Source organism: Taudactylus pleione, unplaced genomic scaffold (genome assembly GCF_031769625.1).
Source record: "Taudactylus pleione unplaced genomic scaffold, aTauple2 ptg000116l, whole genome shotgun sequence".
Classification (NCBI taxonomy): Eukaryota; Metazoa; Chordata; class Amphibia; order Anura; family Myobatrachidae; genus Taudactylus; species Taudactylus pleione.
In genome coordinates this window covers 22,434,834-22,459,064 of record NW_028284518.1, presented here as the reverse complement: position 1 = coordinate 22,459,064, position 24,231 = coordinate 22,434,834, and the positions used below count along the sequence as shown (strand labels likewise).

The 24,231-nt window shown below is 42.5% G+C and overlaps 1 protein-coding gene across 1 annotated transcript in view; it reads left to right on the top strand.

Moving 5' to 3' along the window:
* Positions 1-24,231, top strand: part of LOC148524823 (serpin B8-like) — a 40,764-nt gene that overhangs the window by 5,658 nt on the left and 10,875 nt on the right. The window contains exons 2-3 of the mRNA XM_088471804.1: positions 4,014-4,151; positions 6,429-6,546. Of these exons, the coding sequence (XP_088327930.1) occupies positions 4,014-4,151; positions 6,429-6,546 (256 nt within the window). The remainder of the gene's footprint in view (positions 1-4,013; positions 4,152-6,428; positions 6,547-24,231) is intronic.

Sequence of the window (24,231 nt, the reverse complement as noted above, 5' to 3'; positions counted from 1 at the left end):
TCCGGCACCGCCGCACAGCTGCAGCAGTGGGGGGTCTCCAACCTCCCGATCTAACCACACGTGGGCCACTTCGGCCCACGGGTGGAACAGCGGGACAGTAATGTCCCACTGATATCGTGATGTTGGGGAGGGGTGCGCCCTCTATGGGTGGCACACCTGTGCGACTGCTCAGGTCGAACACCCCTAGAGCCGACCCTGTAGATATCTATGATATGATATCTATGATAGATATTTCAGTGAAGCTATGTTTTTACAGGCAGATCTTTACAAAATTGTCCGAGTTGGCCTGCATGCATGAAAGACCATAGATATTGTTATTGTTCATGCGGGAATGCGCGTAGTTGGTCGATCGGTCACTGCATAAAAATGACGATATGAACGATTTATCGTTGAACGATATCATTATCATTCATATCATTCAGGCAAAAAGTATGGCTGTACAAAAATACTGCTACACAATGAATCAAATTCCTGATTAAAGCTGCATACACACGGTACGATCTGTACCACCGAAGACTTGAAAGATATCTTTCAGTGAAGTCATCCTGCCACATCTCTGAACAGGCAAAGTTGACAATATTGTGCTAGTTGGCCTGTATGTATGGACGATCATAGATATCGCTATTGTTTATGGGGTTCACTGCTTATTTAGCAATGCAGTTGCGTGCGTATAAGCAGAATAGCCATCCATGTTGAAGCAGGCCCACTGACTGAGGTACTAATTAAGTCACCTGTGCTTATGGATGGATATCCTTAAAATCTGGAATGTTGGGATGCCTTAGGACCGAGTTTGGGAACCACTGTCCTAGAGCAAATACTGTAGATATAGAGTATATGTGGTCCCTAAATAGAGCTAGAATAAGTAGGTAGAAAACTAAGTAGCTTGTCTGAATTACTAGAACACCTGTTCCTACACAAAAGGTCAGTGGTGAACTAGTGAATAGGCAAAATTAAGTGGGTGTGTAGAAAAGTAGGAGTGATACACTCAAAATAAAAAATATGTATACAATATATAATTCACCATACCTCTGTATAATTGAGACAGCATAAATATATATGCACATTATAGGTATAAAAATCAAATTCTACAACTTTTGATTTATAATTTATAGCAGCAGATCCTCTCCAAATTTCTATATATTGTTAATAATCTATGTGTAAACTAACTGATTGGCTGGCACCTTTTCACTTTGTCACCTAACACTGCTTACTAAATAGACCCCTAAATATGAAGCCTTGGTGATGTAGTATTGGGGAGATATTTTGTATTTTGGGACACCAGGACTCCAAGTGATTCACCAATCACACTCAACCTGTGAATTGGTTTAAGCTATTTGTTTCAAGCTTCCAGCAATCATTGGAATATCAATTTTACATCATAATCCATCTGAAAGATGATGGGCTTTTGATCTCTACTGTATGTGCAATCACACCTGGATGACTAGGCTGAATACACTTGTGGTTGATTATCTCCCACAGTGTTAGCTCCCTTTAGCTGTGTCACAACCTGGCTCTGGGGATCTTCAGTCGACGGTCTAGTTTCAGAACCTGGCCCTTGAGATTCCAGTCCATGGACTGGGAGTCGAGGGAACTAGGTGGAGAGGGAGCAGATAAACACTAGAGGGTGATGGTAGTGACTGATACAGGGAACACTGGAGAGTATCTGTAGCACACAGTAGAATAGGTGGTGATTGATGCTAATAACACTGGAGAGTATCAGTAAGAATATCACTGGAGAATGTCACATAGAGAATATCACAAGAGAATGTCATGTAGAGAATATCACATAGAAAATATCACATAGAGAACGCCACTGGAGAATGTCACGTAGAGAATATCACTGTGGAATGTCCTGTAGATTATTGGTGAGAGCCGATGTTGAAGAATATTGGTCTAAATCGATATTGAATGTCTTGGAGAAGATCGGTGAGAACCGATGTTGAATGTCTTGGAGAATATCGATGAGAACTGATGTTGAATGTCCTGGAGAATATTGGTGAGAACCGATGTTGGTAAAATTGTAGAATTATCAATAGTGACCGATGGTGATTATACTGTAGATTTATCACTGAAGAATAACACTAGTGAATTGCACTGGTAATTATCACTGAGGAGTAACACTGGTGATTTGCACTGGTTATTATCACTAAAGCTGGCCATACATATTACAATTTTATCAGGGCGATCTGCCCGATATCCACGGGTCGCCCTGATAATTGTAGCGTATATGCGGGCGACCGAGTGTTAAATATTGCTCGGTCGGGCATGCTGGATTGTCCAACATGCCTGTCCGATGCGATATTTATAGGGTAAACTGTCGGCCACATCGGGCAGTGTATGTCCAGCCGCGGCCAACAGACAGACATTTCCTGTGTTCCTTCCCATGGAAGGAACAGGGAAATGTCTCCTCCCCCGGGGGCGGAGCGCAGATGTTGGGCTAATACACTGTAAGAGAAATCTCACATCTGCGGCTTGCAGGCTGCCAGATAAAATGTCTGTCTGTCTGAAAGGCATTTTATCTGGCCGTGTATGCCCAGCTTAAAGAGTAACACTGGTGAGTTGCACTGGTGTTTATCACTAAAGAGAAACACTGTAGAATCACACTGAGGAATAGTACTGCAGACAATCACTGAAGAATATCACTGGAGCTAGTTCTGCAGAATGTCACTGAAGAATATCACTGCAGAATGTATGCAGAGCAGCACTGAAGTATATCACTGGAGATCAGTACACAGAAATAGCACTGAAGTATATCACTGGAGATCAGTACACAGAAATAGCACTGAAGTATATCACTGGAGATCAGTACACAGAAATAGCACTGAAGTATAACACTGGAGATATTCACTGGAAGTGCTATCAGTGTGAGGCAGATAATTTAACAGTACAGCAACAAGAAAACATAATTCACCATATCTTAATATCTTTATGAGAGGCAGAACTAGGGGTCCCAGTGCCCGGTGCAGACCACGTCCCTCTGTGTGATGTTAGGGGGTTGAGCCACAATAGCCAGGAATTACAGTAATACCCAAAGCATCCTCAAGATGCTCCGGGGGGCTGTAAGGGCAGCGGAGGGCATGTCTGAAGCGTCCTAAGGATACTCCAGGCGGCACTGCTGCAAAGACCATTGCTGAAGGGTGCCTTTCCAGGCACACTGCTAGCCAGATTCAGGTGCTGTGTGTGAGTGGCCTTGCCACCCACAGAGCCCTGCGCTCTGTGCGGTGGCACCGCTCGCAAACTCCTAGTTACGGCCCTTATCTATATTCTCCAAATATATCAACAGATCTTATTATCCACATGAGAGATAGCAGGGTATACAACACATACAGGGGTCTATTTACTAAGCAGTGTTAGGAGACAGAATGAAAAGTGATAAGAAAGTGATAAGGTGCCAGCCAATCAGCTCCCAACTGTCATTTTTCAAACATAGCCTGTGAGATGAGCTGATTGGTTGGCACCTTATCACTTTCTTATCACTTTTCACTCTGTCTCCTAACACTGCTTAGTAAATAGACCCCACAGTATCAGTAAGGTACTGGTTACTAGTTTGTAGTGGGTGTATAAATTCAATATTCTGCCATTATTGGATTAGAGTACAGAATGATGGAGTACCTGGTCGCAAGAACTGTAATACTGCATGGTGTGTGCAGTAAGCAGTGAATACCAGGCAAGTGGACAACAGTAAATTACTAGTAGCTAGGAAGGAGGAGAGCGGGTGTTTACTGTTTGCCCATGTTCACCATTTCAACCCTTGATACATGATAGCACAGGAGAGTTGCATATGCCAGTAAATGAGAGTACCCTGGGTAAGAAAGGGATACCTGCCTGTAGCGTGGTGCTGAAGACTGTGGTGACTGGCAGGGGGAACCGATGTACAAGGAGATACATTTCGATGCAGCGTGATCACATGGGATTTGTTAAGAACCAGTGCTTAAGGCCTATCCCAGGTATTCTCGAACTACCTTTGTTTATGCATATACTGTACTATTAGTTATTTTTATTATTATTTTAAGGCACTTCATTTTGCTGATATTCAAGATGTCCATTCTGAATGCAAAAATCTTCTAAAAGAACTAGTAAAAAATGGAAATGGTCACATATTGATGAATGTCAACAAATTATTTGGAGAAAAGACATTTGAATTTCTTCCGGTAAGAAACCTTTTCAATTTTACCCTGAAAGGACAAATGCTGGTTATTGAAGTTATGTTGTTTTACTAGTAAACCAATTTCTGCTTAAAATAGTAGCTGGCCAATATGTTCATGGTTGTAATAAAATGAAAATGTACTGTAAGCGACTTTGATGCCCAATGTATGTTACGTCTGCACTAGAGTAGCATACAGCTTACGGTAATCAACTGACACATATTTGTTACAAAGAAGCACACAATAAGTGACTCACCATCAGCTCCCCATGTGTTCACATTAACATGGGATTTTCAGAAGAGTATTTTGTTGCAGCCAGATGGCATCTTTATGCTAATGCCGCAGCCAATGGGATAAGTACAGAGACAACCACAGGCTGCGGCGCCAGGAATGTATCTATAATGGGTGCAGGGTGTGCGGTGCACATGGACCCCCAGGTCCAGGGGGGTACACAACGCACACCCTGCAGCCATACTTTCTAATTCTACTGGCCGCCGCTGCCATTTTCCTGGCGTTCTGCTCATGCGCAGTAGGAAAATCGCCGGGAAAATGGCTGCACAGTAGACTCCGGGCACAAACTAGTTCACGGAGTCTGCTGAACTTATCAGTGCGCCGTGGCTGCAGGAGCAAGTGGAGGGGGCCCCAGACAGTGAGTGAACACGGGCCCCCTCCTCTCGTAATATGCCCCCGTGCACTCATCTGTCACTGTGCGTATCAGCCACACAATCAGACGCACAATCGGAGATTACACCAGCCGTATGGCAGGTGCAATTTCTTCATCTGAACATGGTTGCTGTGGTCAGTGCAAGTGCGTCTGTGACATGTCGCATCTGGATATCTACCCCCCTATTACCACCCAGAAACACCCACTGAAACTGCTTTTTTCTGCATCCAAATTTGTTCTGCTGTATTAGACGGTAACTATCGGGTAGCATTCACAGAGCGACTAGGACGCATGCGCGGACAGAAAACATTGGCCGCAAGCCTGCGACATTAACATAGCGCGTACCTCGGAATCAGGGCCATTGTCAAGTATCTGTATTCCATTTAGAGGTTGTCCATAGTTGCATTTCAAAAAAATATAGACTGTTGACTGTGATGTCATATGCAACAACACAATTAAAATCCTTTGAAATTATAACATTTGTTTTGTAAAATTTTAACAGAAGGAATACTTAAGGTGGCCATACATGGTGTGATGCACCGTGTAGGGCAACTGCCGATTCGTCAGCAGACGGATCGTGCTGTCACATCCGGCAATCGTGGGGTCCACACAGATCGCACGATATGCCGGCTTCCCCCTCCTTCATCTAAATGGGATCGTACATCGCATCCCATATCAGATGGTTTTGAGGGAAGAGCCGGGGATTCGATGTACGACCCAGCGGGAGCGAGCAGCACGATATCATGTACGATATCGTGCCCATACATGGCACGATATAGCACCTATATCGTGCCGATCCATCAGATCGGCACGTATATCGTGCCATGTATGGGGGCCTTTAGGGGTCTATTTACTAAGCAGTGTTAGGAGACAGAGTAAAAAGTGATAAGAAAGTGATAAGGTGCCAGCCAATCAGCTCCCAACTGTCATCTCACAGGCTGTGTTTGAAAAATTACATTTGGGAGCTGATTGGTTGGCACCTTATCACTTTTCACTCTGTCTCCTAACACTGCTTAGTAAATAGACCCCTTAGTTGGTTGCTAATTATGGATCCGGCAGAATGTCAACATTCAGAATGTTAAATAATTCTGAATGTCAGCAGTCAGAAAGTCGACATGGGCATAATGTAGACATTCACAAATGTCGACATGTTCACAATGTCGACAGTTAATTTTTGTGTTATTTTTATGGTTGGGGTTTTGTTTAGGTTTAGGGTTGGAGTTAGGGTTTTGGGAAGGGTTGAGGTTAGATTTAGGTTTGAGGTTGGGGTAGATTTAGGGTTAGCCTAAAATATGCAAAACACTATGTGTCAACATTCTGTTAAATGTCAATCTTTTAACCATGTTGACATTCAAGAATGTCAACATACTGCTTGTTGACCTAACGTTCATGTTGACATTCTGTGCACATTCATAACCTGTGAGCATCCTGGTGTCAACATTCTGAATGTCGACTTTTCATACCACACCCGATAATTACAGCTCTTTAAATAAAGTCCTCTTAGAAATGGGAGACAAAAGTATCAATAAATAAGATATACATTGTAAGTGCATTTCCCAGCATATGGTATTTTTCATATGCAACAGTTTTTACTTATATTTTTCTCTTTTGTTTGCCAGGCTTATGTGGAAAATACAAAACAATTATATAATGCAAACTTGGAGAAGCTTGATTTTTTTCATGACACAGAGCAGTCACGGCTGTACATTAATGACTGGGTTACCGAACAGACGAAAGGTGTGTTTAACCTCTTATTCTTGTAGCAGTGCAAAACTTAATTTCATAGATAAAAGAAACGTATATTTAAAATAGGAAAATATAGTTAATTTAAAAGCTACAATATATTGCAAAAAATATAATTCTCTCCTTAAATTTATATTTAACAAAATGTTCCCAAAGTACCATTTTGTTTTCATCATGTTAAGCACACTTCAGTGCTAAATTATTCAAACCTCCTGGCAGTATCTTCAAACATGGAAATTTGGTCACATAATATACGTTTACAATATGTGGATCGGTATGAATGATCCGGCGGTTCAAATCCCGATGCCGGAAGACCGGCAGCAGTGAAGATCCCGACAGCTGATTAAGTATAACTAACCCTCTACCCCCCTAACCCTAACCCTCCCTTAGGGGTGCCTAACCCCAACCTCCCCTCTAGTGCCTAACGCTAACCCCCCGTCCCCGCAGCCTGAACCAACCCTCCCTGGGGGGTGCCTAACCCTAACCCCCCCTTTCCCTAGCCTAACCCTAACCCTCCCAGGGGGGTGCCTAAACCTAAGTCCCCCCCGGGAGCCCCTAACCTAACCCTCCCCCTCACAGCTGTCTGCGCCCCTGCCGCCCGGCTTACCTTCATTCGGTATGCCTGGCGTCGGGATCCCGGCATAGGGATAATGATAAGCATCGGGATTTCGACGCCTATCATTAGTCCCCTGTCGGGATTGCACAGTCGGGAAGCCGGCAGTCGACATTTCGACCATCGGCTTCCTGACTGCATCCCTTTACATGCATACTGTACATATATACATGGTAAGTCAAAATGATGTTCCCGGTTTTAATTATGTCTTTTATTCAAGTTTATTGTAATGCAGGTAAACACTGATGAAAAGGAAACTCATCAGGTTTCCTTCAGACAAATTGCAAATGTTCAATGTGTGAAATGAATGTTATTGATGTTAATAATACTATAAGAACAAAAATAGATACATGACTTTAGCTGTTCTTATACATTTTTAAAGAAAAGCAAAAAATTTGAGAGCGGTTTTGCCAAAACCAAAACATGACAATGATTTAAAAGCAAAACCAAAACACGGGGGTCTATGCATATCTCTAGTACAAACACATAAACCTTACTGAAACCCAACTAAAAAAATCAAATGGGATGAGGTCTGGGGAGTGGGGTGGACAATGCAGCAGTTCTTGATCCACCGTAACTGCACGCCCAATCCATCTTGGTGGTAACTGGTCATTGAAGTGACCACAAATGTCTTTATGGTAATTAGGAGGGGCACCATCCTGTTGAAAGTAGAAATCAGCACTGTCTTCTTCCAGTTGTGGGAGGAGCAATAGTTCAGGCATGTTAAGGTAGGTAGCTTCTGTCACAGTGACTTCAGCAAAGAAAAAGGGTCCATAAATCTTTTTGTTAGATATGGCACAGAGGACAATGACGTTTGGGGAATCATGTTTGTGTTGCAAAAATGCATGGGGATTTTCAGCTCCCCAATTTCCCAGGTTATGTTTGTTCACCTTCCCTGAATTGTGGAATTCTGCTTCATCACTGAAAAACAATTTTTTTTTATAATCTGTCTTCTTCCATTTACCTGAGCAGATTGTCACTAGAGATGTGCGCCGACCCCCGTGTTTTGGTTTTGGATCTGGATCTCCCCTGGTTTTGGATCTGGATTGGTTTTGCCAAAACCTCACCTCCGTGTTTTGTTTTCGTGTTTTTGTTTTGGATCTGGATTTTTTCTTAAAAAAAAAAAAACAGCTAAAATCACATAATTGGGCCTTTTTTTGTTCCTCCAGTATTAATAACCTCAATAACATTTATTTACACTCAATTCCAGTCAATTTTGACCACCTCACAGCTCACAATATCGATTTTTTCATCTAGTTAAAGGGCCAAAAGGTTGCATCCAGCTTGCTGGCTCAAAACTGATTGATATAATTATTAATAGAGTTGAGGACTGTGCAAAGATGATGGTTGGGATACCTTTGAGGATTAAAGAATTGTTAGTTGATAGTTGATGCAGCCCCTGGCTGTAAAATTGATAATAAATAAATTAAAAAACAATTCATTGGTGCAGCCCCAGGCTAAATAATTAATAATAAAAAGAAATTCATTGGTGCAGCCCCTGGCTATAAAATTGATAATAAATTAATTAAAAAATAATTCATTGGTGCAGCCCCGGGCTAAATAATTAATAATAATTTAATTAAAACAGTAAAAAGCAATTCATTGGGTGCAGTAAAAAACAAATCATTGGTTCCTAAACCAGCCATAACATTAATTTTAAATGTCAGGCAGCAATGCCCCAACCAGCACATAATGGAAAGGAAAATGGTGCAAAATGGAATAGTCCTTGGGCCTCTCCCATCCACCCTTATGTTGTATACGAAACAGGACATTCACAGTTTAACAAGCCAATCATTTAAGCGACAAGGACTGCCAATTGTGGCTGTAATGATTGGTTTGTTTGGACCACCATAAAACACGCTGCCGATGTGCATTGGACATGGAAATGAAAATGATCCCATACACAAACTGGCTTTACATTACAAGTTGTCATTGTCCTCATCATCCCCATCAGTGTGTACATCCTCTTCTTCACACATATTAATTAGTCCCCGCTGGAATCCACCATAGGTGCCTCTGTAATTTTTTTATGTAATTGTTGGTAGAGGTCTTCCTCATGGAATTTGTAATTCATTTTAATGAAAATCATCTTTTCCACATTTTGAGGAAGTAACCTCCTACGCCGATCACTGACAAGGTTGCCAGCTGCACTGAAAACTCTTTCGGAGTATACACTGGAGAGTGGGAAACTTAAGTAATGCAAAGCCAGTTGGTGTATGGGCCTCCAAATTGCCTCTTTTTCCTGCCAGTACTGAAAGGGACTGCCTGACGTGTCTATTAGGATTTTATCACTGAAATAGTCTTCCACCATTCTGTGAATGGAGACCGTATCACACTTAGTCACGTAGAAGACATGTCACTAGTAGGCAGTTCTCTCAGGCATGACCAGATGTCATTTTTTGGTGACTAATCTGCATGACCACCAGGCATTCTGTAAGGAAAATGTAGTTTTTTCCTGGTAGCTGTTGAAACTGAAGGAGGAGATGAAGGCGTTTCACATGCGGCTGCAGCTGACAATTTTTTGACCAACAGCTCTTTGCATAGTTTTAGACTTTGGTCTTTTGGAAAAAAAAATCAAAAGGTAGGACTTAAACCTAGGATGCAGAATGGTGGCAAAAATATATTTTTCAGATTTCAATAGATTGATGACCCTTGGATCCCGGTAAATTGAATCAAGGGCTTGATTCACTAGTCCGACATACCTTGCGCAATCGCTCCATTTCAGTTCCTCCTTCAGTTTCTCCAGCTGTTTTTGCAAAAGTCTGTTGAAGGGAATGACCTGACTCAAGCTGGCAGTGTCTGAACTAACTTCACGTGTGGCAAGTTCTAAGGGTTTGAGAACCTTGCACAACACTAAAATTATTCTCCACTGCGCTTGAGTAAGGTGCATTCCCCCTCCACGGCCTATGTCATAGTCCGTTCTATAGGCCTGGATGGCCTTTTGCTGTTCATCCATCCACTGAAGCATTTAGAGGGTAGAATTCCACTGAGTTACTACCTCTTGCTTCAGCTGATGGCAGGGCAAATTTAACAGTACCTGCTGGTCATGCAATCTTCGACAAGCGTTTGCCGAATGTCTAAAATGTCTTGATATTTTGCGGGCCACCGAGAGCATCTCCTGCCGCCCCTGTCATTTTTAAAAAAATGTTGCACCACCAAATTAATTGTGTGAGCACAACATGGGACGTGTTGGAATTCGCCCACATGTAATGCTCTCACAATATTGGTGGCATTGTCCGAAATCACAAATCCCAAGGAGAGTCCAAGTGGGGTAAGCCATTTAACAATGATTTCCCTGAGTTTTTTTAAGAGGTTCTCAGTGGTATGCCTCTTAGTGAAACCAGTTATACAAAGAGTAGCCTGCCTCTGTATCAGCTGTCTTTTGGTAGATGTTGCTGCTGCTGTTGCTGTTGTAGGCAATACACCTACCCAGTGGGCTTTTACAGTCATGTAATCCTTAGTTTGCCCTGTCCCACTTGTCCACATATCAGTGGTCAAATGGACAGAGGGTACAATGGCATTTCTGAGGACATTAATAAGGTTTTTTTTTAAGGTCCTTGTACAGACTTGGAATTGCTGTTCTAGCGAAGTGGAATCTAGAAGGGATCTGGTAGCGAGGACACAGGACCACAATTAACTGTTGAAAACCCACTGTAGTAATGGCGGATACTGGATGCACATCTAATACCAGCATAGCTGTTATGGCGTCAGTAATCTGCTGTGCAACTGGGTGATTGCTGTCAAACTTGTTTGCCCTTGCAAACAATTGTTTGACAGCTAATTGTTTTTTGGAGGATACACTACAAGTAGTCTTCCTCCTGGTCCCCTTCTGGGATGAAGATCCACTCACAGTGACAGCAGCAGCAACAGGCGTAGTCATCAAGGATCCTTCTGATGAATCACGGATAGGAGAGGAGTCAATCATGCTTCGAATAACAACATTGGATGCAGCTTTCAGCATCTTCTCCTGGCACTTTGGCTGGCTTAACAGACACTAGAAGTCCAGTAGGACTTCTAGTGTCTGTCTCCTCCTTGGCGGTGGCCATTTTGGATGGCCGTTTTCAGTCCGGCTAGTCCGCATGGAATCTGATGAAAATGGCCCTCCAAAAATGGCCGCGCCAAGGAGGAGACAGAAACTAGAGGTCCAGTAAAGACCTCTAGCATCTGTTTCCTCCTTGGCGGTGGCCATTTTTGGATGGTCGTTTTCTGAATCTGCAGCCCCCAAGCCACCGTGAGTCAGCTCTCTTTCACCCCCTGCATTCCGGCACCCGGTGCATGTGCACCTCTAGCCCCCCCTAGTTGCAGCCCTGCTGCTTGCAGCAGCTACGGCATGTGGTTCTTGGCCTTCCTCTCCTGTCATGTGACAGCCCTCCATATTTTCTACGGTCTTAAAGCAGTGTCACAAGCACCAATAGTGTAGCCAAGGTGCAGTTCCAAAATTCACACACGTGCAGTCGTGCACACACAGAAAAATATTAGACAAAAAAGACACTATTTATTTTGTTTTCTTTTCAGGTCCAGAACTTGGGCCCAGAGCACAGATTGATGACGATTGGAGTCGGGCAGCACTAGGTTGCGTTGCTGTATCTTGTGCAGCTAAGCCTAACATGCACACACACACAGAAAAAAATTAGACAAATAAATACACTATTTGTTTTATTTTTTTTTCGCGTCCAGAACTTGGGCTCAGAGCACAGATTGATGATGACTGGAGTTGGGAAGCACTAGGTTGTGTTGCTGTATCTTGTGCGGCTATGCCTAACACACACACAGAAAAATATTAAACAAAAGAAGACACTATTTGTTTTATTTTTTTTTCACGTCCAGAACTTGGGCCCAGAGCACAGATTGATGACGACTGGAGTTGGGCAGCACTAGGTTGCGTTGCTGTATCTTGTGCGGCTATGCCTAACACACACACACACACAGAAAAATATTAGACACAAAAAGACACTATTTGTTTTATTTTTTGGGGTGGCCCAGAACTTGGGCTCAGAGCACAGATTGATGATGACTGGAGTCGGGCTGCACTAGGTTGCGTTGCTGTATCTTGTGCGGCTAAGCCTAACACGCACACACAGAAAAAAAATAAAAAGACAATATTTTTCTTTTTTTTTTTTTTCGGGCCCAGAACTTGGGCCCAGATGGACACAGCAGAAAGCACAGAACCAGCCCAGATGGATCATTACCAGCCCAGATGGACACAGCAGACAGCACAGCACCAGGCCAGATGGATCAGCAACAGCACCAGCCCAAATGGACACAGCAGACAGCACAGGAGTGACAGCACCAGATGGATCAGCAGTGCACCAGCCCAGGACACAGCAGACAGCACAGCGACAGCACAGCACCAGCACAGGTAAGTACCTCCCAGCCCTACACTACCCACCCTCCCTGTTCAGTCTCCACAGCCGGAGTGAAATAGTGGCCGCCGCGTGGTCCCTTATATATAGAGACCGCGAGAGTTCGTCTCTATGGTTTTGCCTTCGTTTGAGATCCGGGGCCGGCGGTGGAACCGAACGCACGTTCGGTTCTCGTCCTGGATCTCAAAATTCGGTTGGGTTCGGATCTCTGAGATCCAAACCCAATCATCTCTGATTGTCACAGAAAGATGCTTGCAGGTCTAAGACATGTTCTTCAGAGATTGCAGCATCTGCAGGAGGTATGTCCTCATTTGTATATACAGTTTTTTGCAGGAAACAAAGTTCTCGGCCTGCTCAGTAGGTGGTTTTCTGAGGGTTCCTTGTTTGGAAACTTGCTCTGTCATGCTCCAATGCTTCTTCCCCTATTGACAGACACTCAGTGGATTTTCACTTTCAAATGTAGCCCATGTTTTGAAACTGTGAATACCACTTCCAGATTGATTCTCCGCTGGGTAGGTCTCGCCCAAATTTTGTCTGAAAATGCAGTTGAATGCTCACAACAGACTTGTTTGTTAGAAAAACAAGAACACAGAAGGCCTTATGGACTCCTTTATTGGCCATTTTTCTCAGCTGGCTCCTGATGGACGTTAGCGGAATCAAGGCGAAACCAACAGCAAGGAATTTGAACTTTAAGAGATTGTCTTTCAAAGCACACATATTGCAACAAGAAGAACTCATTACATTTCACATAGCAAATCATAGAAATTGGGAACTACATCTACAAGTATTAATATGGTTAAATTAAGGTGCCATATAACAAGCTGGGTGTATTACCTTTGTCTCATATAGAACTGTGTTTGACTGTGCTGCTGGGGAACTGGAAAAGCCTGTTCCTTCCACTTCTAAACTCTCAGCACGTGTTTTTATGCTTGCTTACATTTTCCTCTACACATGATATCTCTGCCCATGTCACATGAAGCCTTGTCCTCACTTAATCACACAAGAAGACATCTCACTCACATCTCACTGCCTAATACAATGTCAGCACACTCACCAAAATACTATGGGCCTATTCATCAATGCCCACATTTTTGCCCCATCAATATCTGTTATTGGTGATATTTGCAGAGATAACAGATGACTTGGAGCAATTTATAATTAAAGTCACACTGGGACACCACATCCAATAATAAGCTGCTCAGTCAATGACTGTGCCCCGTTGCTGTTTGCTTATTGCAGCAAAGGAATTAATTCTGGGTTCTAAAATGGTTTCTATTATACATGCACAGACTCTAGCCTACCAGGAAGGGATCTGACGATACTGTATAGTAGTTTATAGTCTATACATTATATTGCCAACCTCAGGGGTCATGCTCTCAAATCTATAACTTTCCAGAGCATGATAAATTGCTTCAGGCTGCCGTCTCCACTGAGAATAATGGGGACCACGAATTTCTGCGTTAGTTTGCAGCTGGAAATATCTCTGATAAATAGGTTCCTATTTATTTTGCTGTAAACACTCAGATGACCTGACTGGTTAAAAACATTGGCCCTCATTCAGAGCCGTTCGCTATTTGCGGTCGTTCGTTCAAAAACAAGGGGTGGCTATTCAAATGATCCGTTCGCACATTGCAGTCTGTTCACACCTCTAAGTCTGAACGAGCGAGCAAAACATACGCTCGTTTATTTGATAAAAACGCCCCCTGGCCGCTCGCACCATACGTCATGTCCGCTATTTATTAGATTAATCGAGTACATCGTACAGCGTATGAACTGCTCGCTATTCTTGTGGTTGGTTTTTTCAACCGCTATTTTGCGAGCAGTTCTGAGTTTAAAAAAACCAAGTGACGTGGTCAATGACGCTGCTGGATTAATTATGCACACCCTTAAAACGCCCGTTTTGACCTTTAAGCACGCCTGCGTTCGAATTCCACTCCCCCGTTTTCAAGCACCTTCCCCTGTTACCACCCACATACGCCTCATTCTGTCACTCAAAATAGCAGGCACTCGCTATATAGCGTACAAACGATTTTCGGCCGCACTGACTGGTTCGCGCATGCGTACTAAAAACCGTACACATGCGCAGATGTGCGAACATCGCTCGGAACGAGCGTACTGCCGCTAACGAGCGGCTCTGAATGAGGGCCATTGTTTGAATTTATTAAGGTTCTGTGAATGAATCAAATAAATAACATTAATGGTTGAAGTTTTAAAATATGCTTAGTTTTAAATGAAAACCTGGTAATATATATTACTATAAGGTACCAGATAGAAAGATTATTATTAGAGATGTGCTTGAACCCCCGTACCCCCCTGTTTTGGTTCTAATTCATCATTGTGTTTTGGTTTTGGCAAAACCACTCTCAAGTGTTTTGGTTCAGACTTGGTTTTATTTTGGTTTTGGATTCTTTAAAAATGGATAAGAAAAATCGCCAAAAACAGCTAAAATCATGTAATTTGGACCTGCTTACATGCAATCCAAAACTTGAGTTTGGTTTGTATACCCGAGTTCCGAACCGACAGCAGACCCGAGCTGAGACTCGGTTTCACTCAGGACCCAAAAGTGATTCCGAACTGGGACTTGATTCGACTCGGAACCCCTACGTTTGGGTCTGTTGTATTTCAGGAAAACCGTATCGCACATCTATAATAATAATAATAATTATTATTATTATTATCATTACTATCCTTTCATTTTTTTTTTACGCCACAAGGGTTCCGCAGTGCCTTACAAATGAGCAAAACAAGAAAACAGGGACTTACAGTAAAAAACAATGCAGGACAAGGTCATGGTTTACTGAGCCATAAATAGACTTTTTGGTGCCCTGTGCCAGAGAGAGCATTGGCGCCACCCCCCCACACTTTTTTAATAGGGACATAAGATAGTGCACCTGATAAAGGGCCATGGCCTAATGGGGAAGGAGGGCCAGGGAAGAGATAGGGGAGGCCAGGAGATGCTGGGGACAAAAGAAGAGGAAGCTACAAGTGAGAATGATAATAAGCAGGAAAAATTGACAGGCACAAACAGATCCCCTTGCCCTGCGGTGCCCTGTGCCATGGTCACACCATCCTAGTTACGGCCCTGATGTTTTATAACCATTGCTGCATCTGCGATCATAACACTGAAATATGCATCAGGACGGCAGCAACCAAAGGTTAGGTGTTGTTGTAATAGTGTAAGTAAGGGAAAGGACAAAGCACATAAGGGAAGAGGGACCTGCTCATGAGAGCCCAATAGTTTTGATTTTAGTTTCTTTCAATTACTGTAGACAGGGCCGTAACTAGGGTAGTGCGACATGTGCCATGGTGCAGGGCACCGCAGGACAGGGGGCGCTGTTCAAGCCTGTCAATTTTCTGTTTATTCTCATTCTCACTTGTAGCTTCCTCTTATTTTATCCCCAGTATATCCTTGTTTCCCCTATCTCTTCCTTGGTCCTTTCCCATGAGGGCATGGCTCTTTTTCGGGTGTGTTATGTCCCTATTTGAAAAATAGGGGGAGTGCCAATGTTCTTTCTGGCATAGGGCACCAAAAAGTCTAGTTACGGCTCTGACTGTAGGTATATAATTTAAAGTCCATATAGAAATTCTTGGCTTCATATTCTGTCAGTATGTACTGTATTAGAGATTGGCAAGAGACAGGTAATATAAGGAAAAGTTGTACTATACAGAAGTGACACTTGGCCTCTCTACACCATAAGGTACGAGGCACAACTGAGCCTCTCTGAGAGGAGTAGTGTACCGTATCGTTCTTTCAATTTTGTGTCTGAGGGCCTCATTCATCAACGAGTTTTATCATCAAAACAAGTGATAAAAATCGTTGCATATGATAATGGTACTCCGGCCAGTCAGCTCCCAACTGTCATCTGTTTGAACAATGACAGTTGGGAGCTGATTGGCTGGAGCACCATTTATCATACACAATGAGTTTTATCACTCATTTTGAGTTATAAAACTCGTTTATGAATGAGGCCCTAATTAGTAACATCACATACGCAGCGAAAACACCACTCGCAATGTACTAGAGATGCTGGGCTGCAACTTTCACCACACATAAATTGGTTTTACACACGTACAAAGTTGTAGATGACGCACAACAGAGCTTGGCATGAGGAAACGCTGAGACTGATGCTTCATAGCACTGTTTACACATATTCAGACTTGGTGCACACCGATGTACAAATGTCACAAGCCTCAGTGATTAGTGTATGCTAGTAATGGGGGTTCCAGTTGTTTGATTTGAATAAAATGCATTTTTTAAGTGGGAAAGATACTTGGTGAGCTCAAGTCGCATGGGACCAGGCGCATGGGACTTGTGTTGAGCGGCTGAAGCCACAGCAAAAAAAAAGGACACATCTGTATATTTCAAATGTAATGGATGGAAATCATGTTTGAAAAAGAAAAAAAGAGAGAATCTTTATTTGCAGTTTGGAAAATTTACATATATTGTCTTTTTCCAGGCAGAGACAAATTCAAAATAGTTTACGTCTCACAACTTGGTACAAGTGGAGGCTTATTGAAGGAACTCCACCAATTCATACAAAAAACCTTGATGATACAAAATTTCCTGGGCCAAAGTTTGCATATACTATACAGTATATTAACACATTTTTCATCAGAACATGTTATACCATTTATATTAGATTCTATTTATGTTCTCATTTAAAATTTTAAATAACAATATATTATATTTACAGTTTCTAATTGACTCACTAACCCTGGTTGATCCGTGGATACACCTGCATCCCCTAGCACATGATTACACGTTTTACTCACATCCTCATCATTCCTCAGCTCGATTAGATTTTTGGTTGGTCTCTAGCTCTTTACTCTCTAGGATTCAAACTTCACATATTGAAGACATAGGCCCTCATTCAGAGCCGTTCGTTAACAGCAGTACGCTCGTTGCGTTCCGATGTTGACTAACCGCGCATGCGTCGGTGTTACACTGCGCATGTGCGTACGGCAGATTGCGAGGTTTTTTTGTCTCGTTCGTCAAATAGCGTACAGGAAGTGACATGTCAAATGTGATTGACAGAACAGGGCGTTTTTGGGTGTTGACAGGGGTGGAGATGGAAAAACGCAGGCGTGGCGAGGCATTTTTGGGGCGTACATACATTATCAGATGCGAACGTCAAATGTGTTCGTACCAACTCATACGTCACTGGATGATCCTCTTTCCCTTCAAAATGCTCGCACAGCTTAGGGTCTGGATTACTCGACCACATTGGCGATGGCCTTCTCCTCAGTCCCGGCACTCCACGATGTAGCATCGATTAATCACGGCTTGTCAGAAAATCAATTAATGTTGGATTGAAAACCGGCTTGGTATGTGTTTGGAAATCAGTTTTTTGGGTTAGCACAAAACCGTATGCAGGTGGAAATCATAGCTGCTAATGTCAGGATTACACAATCAATTTGCGTACATTTGTGGGGGTTTATTTTGGACTCAATTTTTGGTTTTTGGCCTATTGTAACAATAATGTCATCATGTTTGTGTTTTTTTTGCAATTTTTTTTTGGCCTGGTGAATTTGCATCCTTATGTAAATTTTTAAACGTTCCTTAAAGAGCCCTTTTTTTTTCCATGTAAAATGTTGTTGTTGCATGTTGTTGCCTTGTGGGCCAGGATTAAATGTAACCCATTTTTACAATAATGTCAGAATACAAAGTCGTACACTTTTGGTAAATTTATTGCTATAAAAAAACAATTTCATGCACATATTTTACACAAACATTTTTTGCAGTGTTCATTCCAAAATATTTAATAATTGTGCAAACATAAAATTTGCGGTAAACGTAAAGCAAAAAATTAAAAACAATTCACAAGAAAGGAGAGAGAAGTTTTGGCCAGAAAGGAATATGAGGCAAGCACAGAAGGAGTGTGGGAAAAGTAGCCAATGCTGTCAACGTTTTTTCCCCCGTTTGGCTGGGGGAGGGAGGGCGCCAGACCGGGTCCGGGATGTCATCGGGCTGGCCTGTCCAGAGGCAGATGTTGTGGCCTCTGGACTAGGCACAGGGCTAGGCACATTTGGAGGATTGGCTGATGTTGTGCCAGAGGTGGAGGATCCTGATGTTCCGGCAGGAAGGGAGGTCGGCTCCACCATGTGCTGGCGAACGAGCTGCTCCAGGGCATTGGCGATGCGGATGTTGGCCCTGGTATTTTCCGCCAGGGCCTGACCAATGGTCACGTTGGCCGCAGCATTTTGCTCCAGGGCCTCAGCCACCAGTACCAGACTGGCGTCCATCCTCTGCAGAATCTCCGTATGGAAATCCGATTTAAAATTGAGTTCTGTGAGGAGGGACACTGCCTGCGAGGGGGATTGCCCGGGACTGGCTTCTGCAGGGTCCTCAGCCGGATGTACTGGTTCCTCCCCTGCAGAGCCAGCAGAAATTCTGCGGCCAAGGCTCCCCTCTGGAGCAGACTCATCCGCCTGTGTCTCTGTTGGAAAAATGAGAAAAGACTCACATTAGAATCTACATATTGGCACAATAACATTTCAGAGTTGGTTACATCACAATATTTACCTGGGACAACATGAGGAGCCGCAAAGTCTGGCATGTCCGTATCCATGTTGGACACGCCAAACACCTCCACAGCCTGCACACACCCCTGTGCCAGCTCTTCTAAATCAGTCAACTCCAATGACACAGGGGTGGGACCCCCACCTGTCCCCCTTGCATGCCTAGCCCTGTCCGCCATTTTTTGTTTCAGGCGATATTTGAAGTCTTGCCATCTGTGGGTGAAAAAGGAACCATTATTCATTTTTTTTTGTTGTTTTGGTTTTAGGGGGGTCAAGTTTTTACTTACCGCCGTTTGACATCCCGGGCTAGATGGACATAATCACCCACCCTATTGACAGCAACGGCTACCTCCTCCCACATTTTCCACTTCTGGCTTGCACTCATATTCCTGTCTGCCTGTGGCAGGATGTCCACACACTTCTGAATCAAAACCTCCATCTCCTTTCTTGTGAATTGTGGCTGCCTTTTCTTTTTGCCAGCTTTGCCCGGAATATTGGGCCCGGCAGCCTCTTCCATGTCATCTTCCTCACCTATTTGTTTAAATTTTGAGATTTGTCAACTTCACAACTTGCACTATATGATGTTTCTAATTAATCATTGATTCAAAATGCCTGAAATACTTACCGCCAGACTGTTGTCCATTGTTTCCCTGGTCTGTAGCCATGTCTGAGCTCTAAACAAGAAATACACCAGAATGTTTGGTTTGGCTCGTGACGTATTTATATATGCGTCCTTATTTTTCGGCCGCATCATTGATTGTGCGTTCCTATGATCCCTCCTTAATTTGTGCGGGAAACTAAACACTATTTATGGCTTGGGGTGTCTCGAGTCGAGGTGGCGTTTTTGGATTGTTGGAGGTTACGTTGGTCGGAGTTCATTGTTGGCGGGTTTTGGAGTTTGCGTTGGTGGAAGTATTTTTTTGTTGATATATTTGCATTTTTTTTTTACGTTCGCATTTTTTCTGTTGGATTTCTTTTTGGCGTTTCTTGTTTTGGTACGTTTTTGGAAGTCTAACTTTGGTTCAGTTTGTGTCTCCTTCTGTTTCTGAATTTTCTAACGTTTTTTTGTCGTCATTTCATCTCTCTTAGGTTTTTTTTTGGCTCTGCCCCAAAGACCTTTTGATCCGGAATCTTATATATTATCTCTTGGTAAGTTCATTTTTTTTATTTGTTTTGTAAATGTTCATGTTTGTCTTTACGCAACTTTGTGTGGCCTTACACTTGTAACCTTTGTTTTTCTTACTCTGAAATGTAAAAAAAATTTTTTTTTTTAGCTGCGTATTTTTTAACTTGTATTTGCGAATTAATTAGCGCATTTTTATCAGTTTCTATTGTGACTTGTATTTGCGAATTAATTAGCGCATTTTTATCAGTTTCTATTGTGACTTGTATTTGCGAATTAATTAGCGCATTTTTATCAGTTTCTATTGTGACTTGTATTTGCGAATTAATTAGCGCATTTTTATCAGTTTCTACTGTGACTTGTATTTGCGAATTAATTAGCGCATTTTTATCAGTTTCTATTGTGACTTGTATTTGCGAATTAATTAGCGCATTTTTATCAGTTTCTATTGTGACTTGTATTTGCGAATTAATTAGTGCATTTTTATCAGTTTCTATTGTGACTTGTATTTGCGAATTAATTATCGCATTTTTATCAGTTTCTATTGTGACTTATATTTGCGAATTAATTATCGCATTTTTATCAGTTTCTATTGTGACTTGTATTTGCGAATTAATTAGCGCATTTTTAGTAGTTTCTATTGTGACTTGTATTTGCAAATTTATTAGCGCATTTTTATCAGTTTCTATTGTGACTTGTATTTGAGAACTAATTAGCGCATTTTGAAATGCTTATTCATCCCGTTAAATTGTTTGTGTTTTCCCTTTAGCATTTGTTGCTTACATTTGGCCCCAATTTGACGTAGTGTGCGCAATGTCGTTTTGCTCTTTGGGCAAATGTGTGTTTGTCCCCTTTTATGTTGTGTCTTGCAGAAAATTTTAAAACAGAAATGCCCAGCATAAAATGATGTTTTTTTATTTTGTGATTATTTCCAGTTTGCACGTATCATGACAATACCCCGGCATGTAAGCATGAATGGATGGTATTATCAAGCTAAGTTATTTTTTTTATTTTGGGGGGGTTAAAAAGCCTTACATTCAAATCTTGCCATTTCAGGTTGATCTGGGTCGGATTGTTCTGGCCATGCTCCCAGAAGCCGACCAACCTCTATCTCGTCCCAGGCGTAGGCATTGTAGGCGTGCAAGGCCCCAGATATTTTGAACATGTGTCACCCTTTTTGGAATGCCCGATGATGAGGTTTTAAGATGCTACCATCTTCCTCCCAAAATCATCATAGACACTCTCTCATTAATAGAGAGTGATCTTGAGCAGCAAATTGACAGTCCTACAGAAATACCACCACTTACGCAATTTATGGCGGTGTTACATTTCTGTGCCTCAGGATCGTTTCAAACAACAGTGGGAATAGTGGCGGGCATCTCACAATCCTCCTTTTCCCGGATCCTGAGGGCAGTGATGGAGGAACTTTTCAAGCACCTCCATCATTTTATTCAAATGCCTTTGGATATGGGTGCCCTTAGTGTGGCCAAGGCCAATTTTTACCAAATAGCTGGCTTCCCACACATCATAGGGGTTGTGGATGGTACTCACATACCACTTCAGCCTCCAGCACGGCTGGAGGCCATAATTCGAAACCGTAAACGCTATCACTCCCTGAATGTAATGGTGGTATGTGATGCCTCCCTCCAGATCCTGTCCCTGAATGCAAAATTACCAGGAAGTGCACATGACTCCTTCGTCATCCGGCAATCAGGGATATGGCACAAATTAACCAACCTACAAGCTGGTGATGCGTGGCTTCTGGGTAAGTGGAGACCTTTAGTACATAACAATGTTAAGCTTCATACAGAGTGATCCTGATGTTGTCTATTCTTTTTTACAGGAGACAGTGGCTACCCTTGCACGCCCTGGCTGCTCACTCCTTATTTGGCTCCCACACCAGGGCCACAAAGTGAGTTTAATGCCGCACTTACAGCCACCAGGCAAGTGGTGGAGCGCTGTATCGGCCTTTTAAAAGGCCGATTCAGATGCCTCCACCGCTCTGGTGGCGAGCTCATGTATTTGCCGGATATGGTTTCGAAAATTGTGGTCCTGTGTGGGATATTTCACAACATCGCCATAAGGAGTGGTGTCCCAATGCAGCCAGAGGATGCCTTATCTGAGGATGGCCCCCCCGAGGTTGGTCGGAGGTCAGTATGTGGGGGGGCCATACGCGATGATGTGGTGGCCAGATATTTTAGGTAATTATTGTCAAAACAACAGTGTTTATACCCAATGTGGTACAGTTTGTTTGAGAACATCTAATTAATTGTTTTATTTTCTCCATCTTCTGTTTTTTAACATAATCTTTGGCACTCCAACGTTGACTACTTCCTGCTACCCTTAAAAAACCTTTATGTGGAAATTTTGGGAATATATTATGGAACCCATATTGCAACGCCATATTTGTGGAATCATGTTGGCATGGTCCTTCGTCAACCAGTTCTTGATTTGTTGTGTGTTTTTTTTCAGTTTTTGGTATGTGTTGTATTTATGATTATCACTGTGTGTTTTGTTTGTGAGTGACCACTTTGATTTTGGAGTTATGTTGTGAATAAATGTCTTGAGAGTGTAATTTTGTACCTTTTTTGGAACGTTACAAGCAAGTGTAACCAGGATCACACACGCTACATTTGCCTAAGGGGTAATCCAGTAATGACGCAAGTTGAGCTAAAATGTAATATGTTTTCTGGGTCCAAACCAACACCCAAAGGAATCGTGTACAATCAGTTGGCTTCATAATATCGGCCTAAGCAGCTTGCACCCCAAATAGGAACCTGTAAAATGTTGTAATATCTAATTTTGACTACACCAAAAAAGGGAAAAGAAATTGTTACTGTTAGGTGTTTCTTGTGCCTGTTTTCATTAAAAAAACAACACACAATCTTAGTGACAAAAATTGCAAATCCTTGCTGGAAGAGTCTACTTATGTCAGTGTAAACAATCTCTGATTTAGAAAAAACGAAGGACACAGAACGTTAAGTTGAAAATAATAATTTATTTACATTTATCAAAAAAAAAAAAAAAAATAGTCCCTAAGGAGGACCGATATATGGTCAAGGACCACCAGCAGACCGATTATATTTTCCCGCATACGGGCCACACAGCCGGCTAATTCAGCCCTACGCCTCTGTTCCTCTGTGGGTTAGAAAAGTGTGGGGATTAATACATCAATAATGAAACCACATTAAAAAACAAGCCAAAACAAACAAACCAAAAATGAAAATATTTTGAAAAAAAACATAATTACACCATTAAAACCCAGCCCCCCAAAATGGTGTAGCCCAAAAATACAAGTCCAAAAAACAGATTCCGACAGGTGTGATATGTGTATGGTGAAATCAACAGTAACAGGTAAAGGCAACCCGAAAAAACCCCAAAAGTCAACCAAAAAAACACACAAAAAGGGAACGACACATGACTACATACAAACAGTTTGTGGTGAAAAAAAACCAAAATAAAAAACATACCATTTGAAAAAATGGCAGCTCCAGATGGCACTCCCTCGTCCTCCTCGGAGGTGCCTCCATTCCCCAACGATCTGGGCTGGGTTATTTCGGAATCCGGGGAGGGGGTAGTTCGAAGAGGGGTGGTTGGAGGAGAGGGGGAATTGGGATGGAGGGGAAGGAGGCCAGAAATATCCTCCGCAGGCTCTTGGCAGGCTGGGGAGGAGTGGGAAATAGGGGAATTTGGGGTTGTGGAGGGTTGGCTGGGGTTGGGGAGAGTGGGCATGAGCGCCGTCTTGGATGATGATGACGCCGTAGTCTTCGCTGTGCCCCTAAAAGATGTGAAACAAATTGTGGTTAGTTTCAACCAAAATCCAAGAAAAACACTATTTTATGACACAAAAAAAACAAAAACATGGCCATGCAGATATGAGTCCAATGAATAAATATGACATACATGAAAACATGGCCATGCAGATATGAGTCCAATGAATAAATATGACATACATGAAAACATGGCCATGCAGATGAGTCCAATGAATAAATATGACATACATGAAAACATGGCCATGCAGATATGAGTCCAATGAATAAATATGACATACATGAAAACAT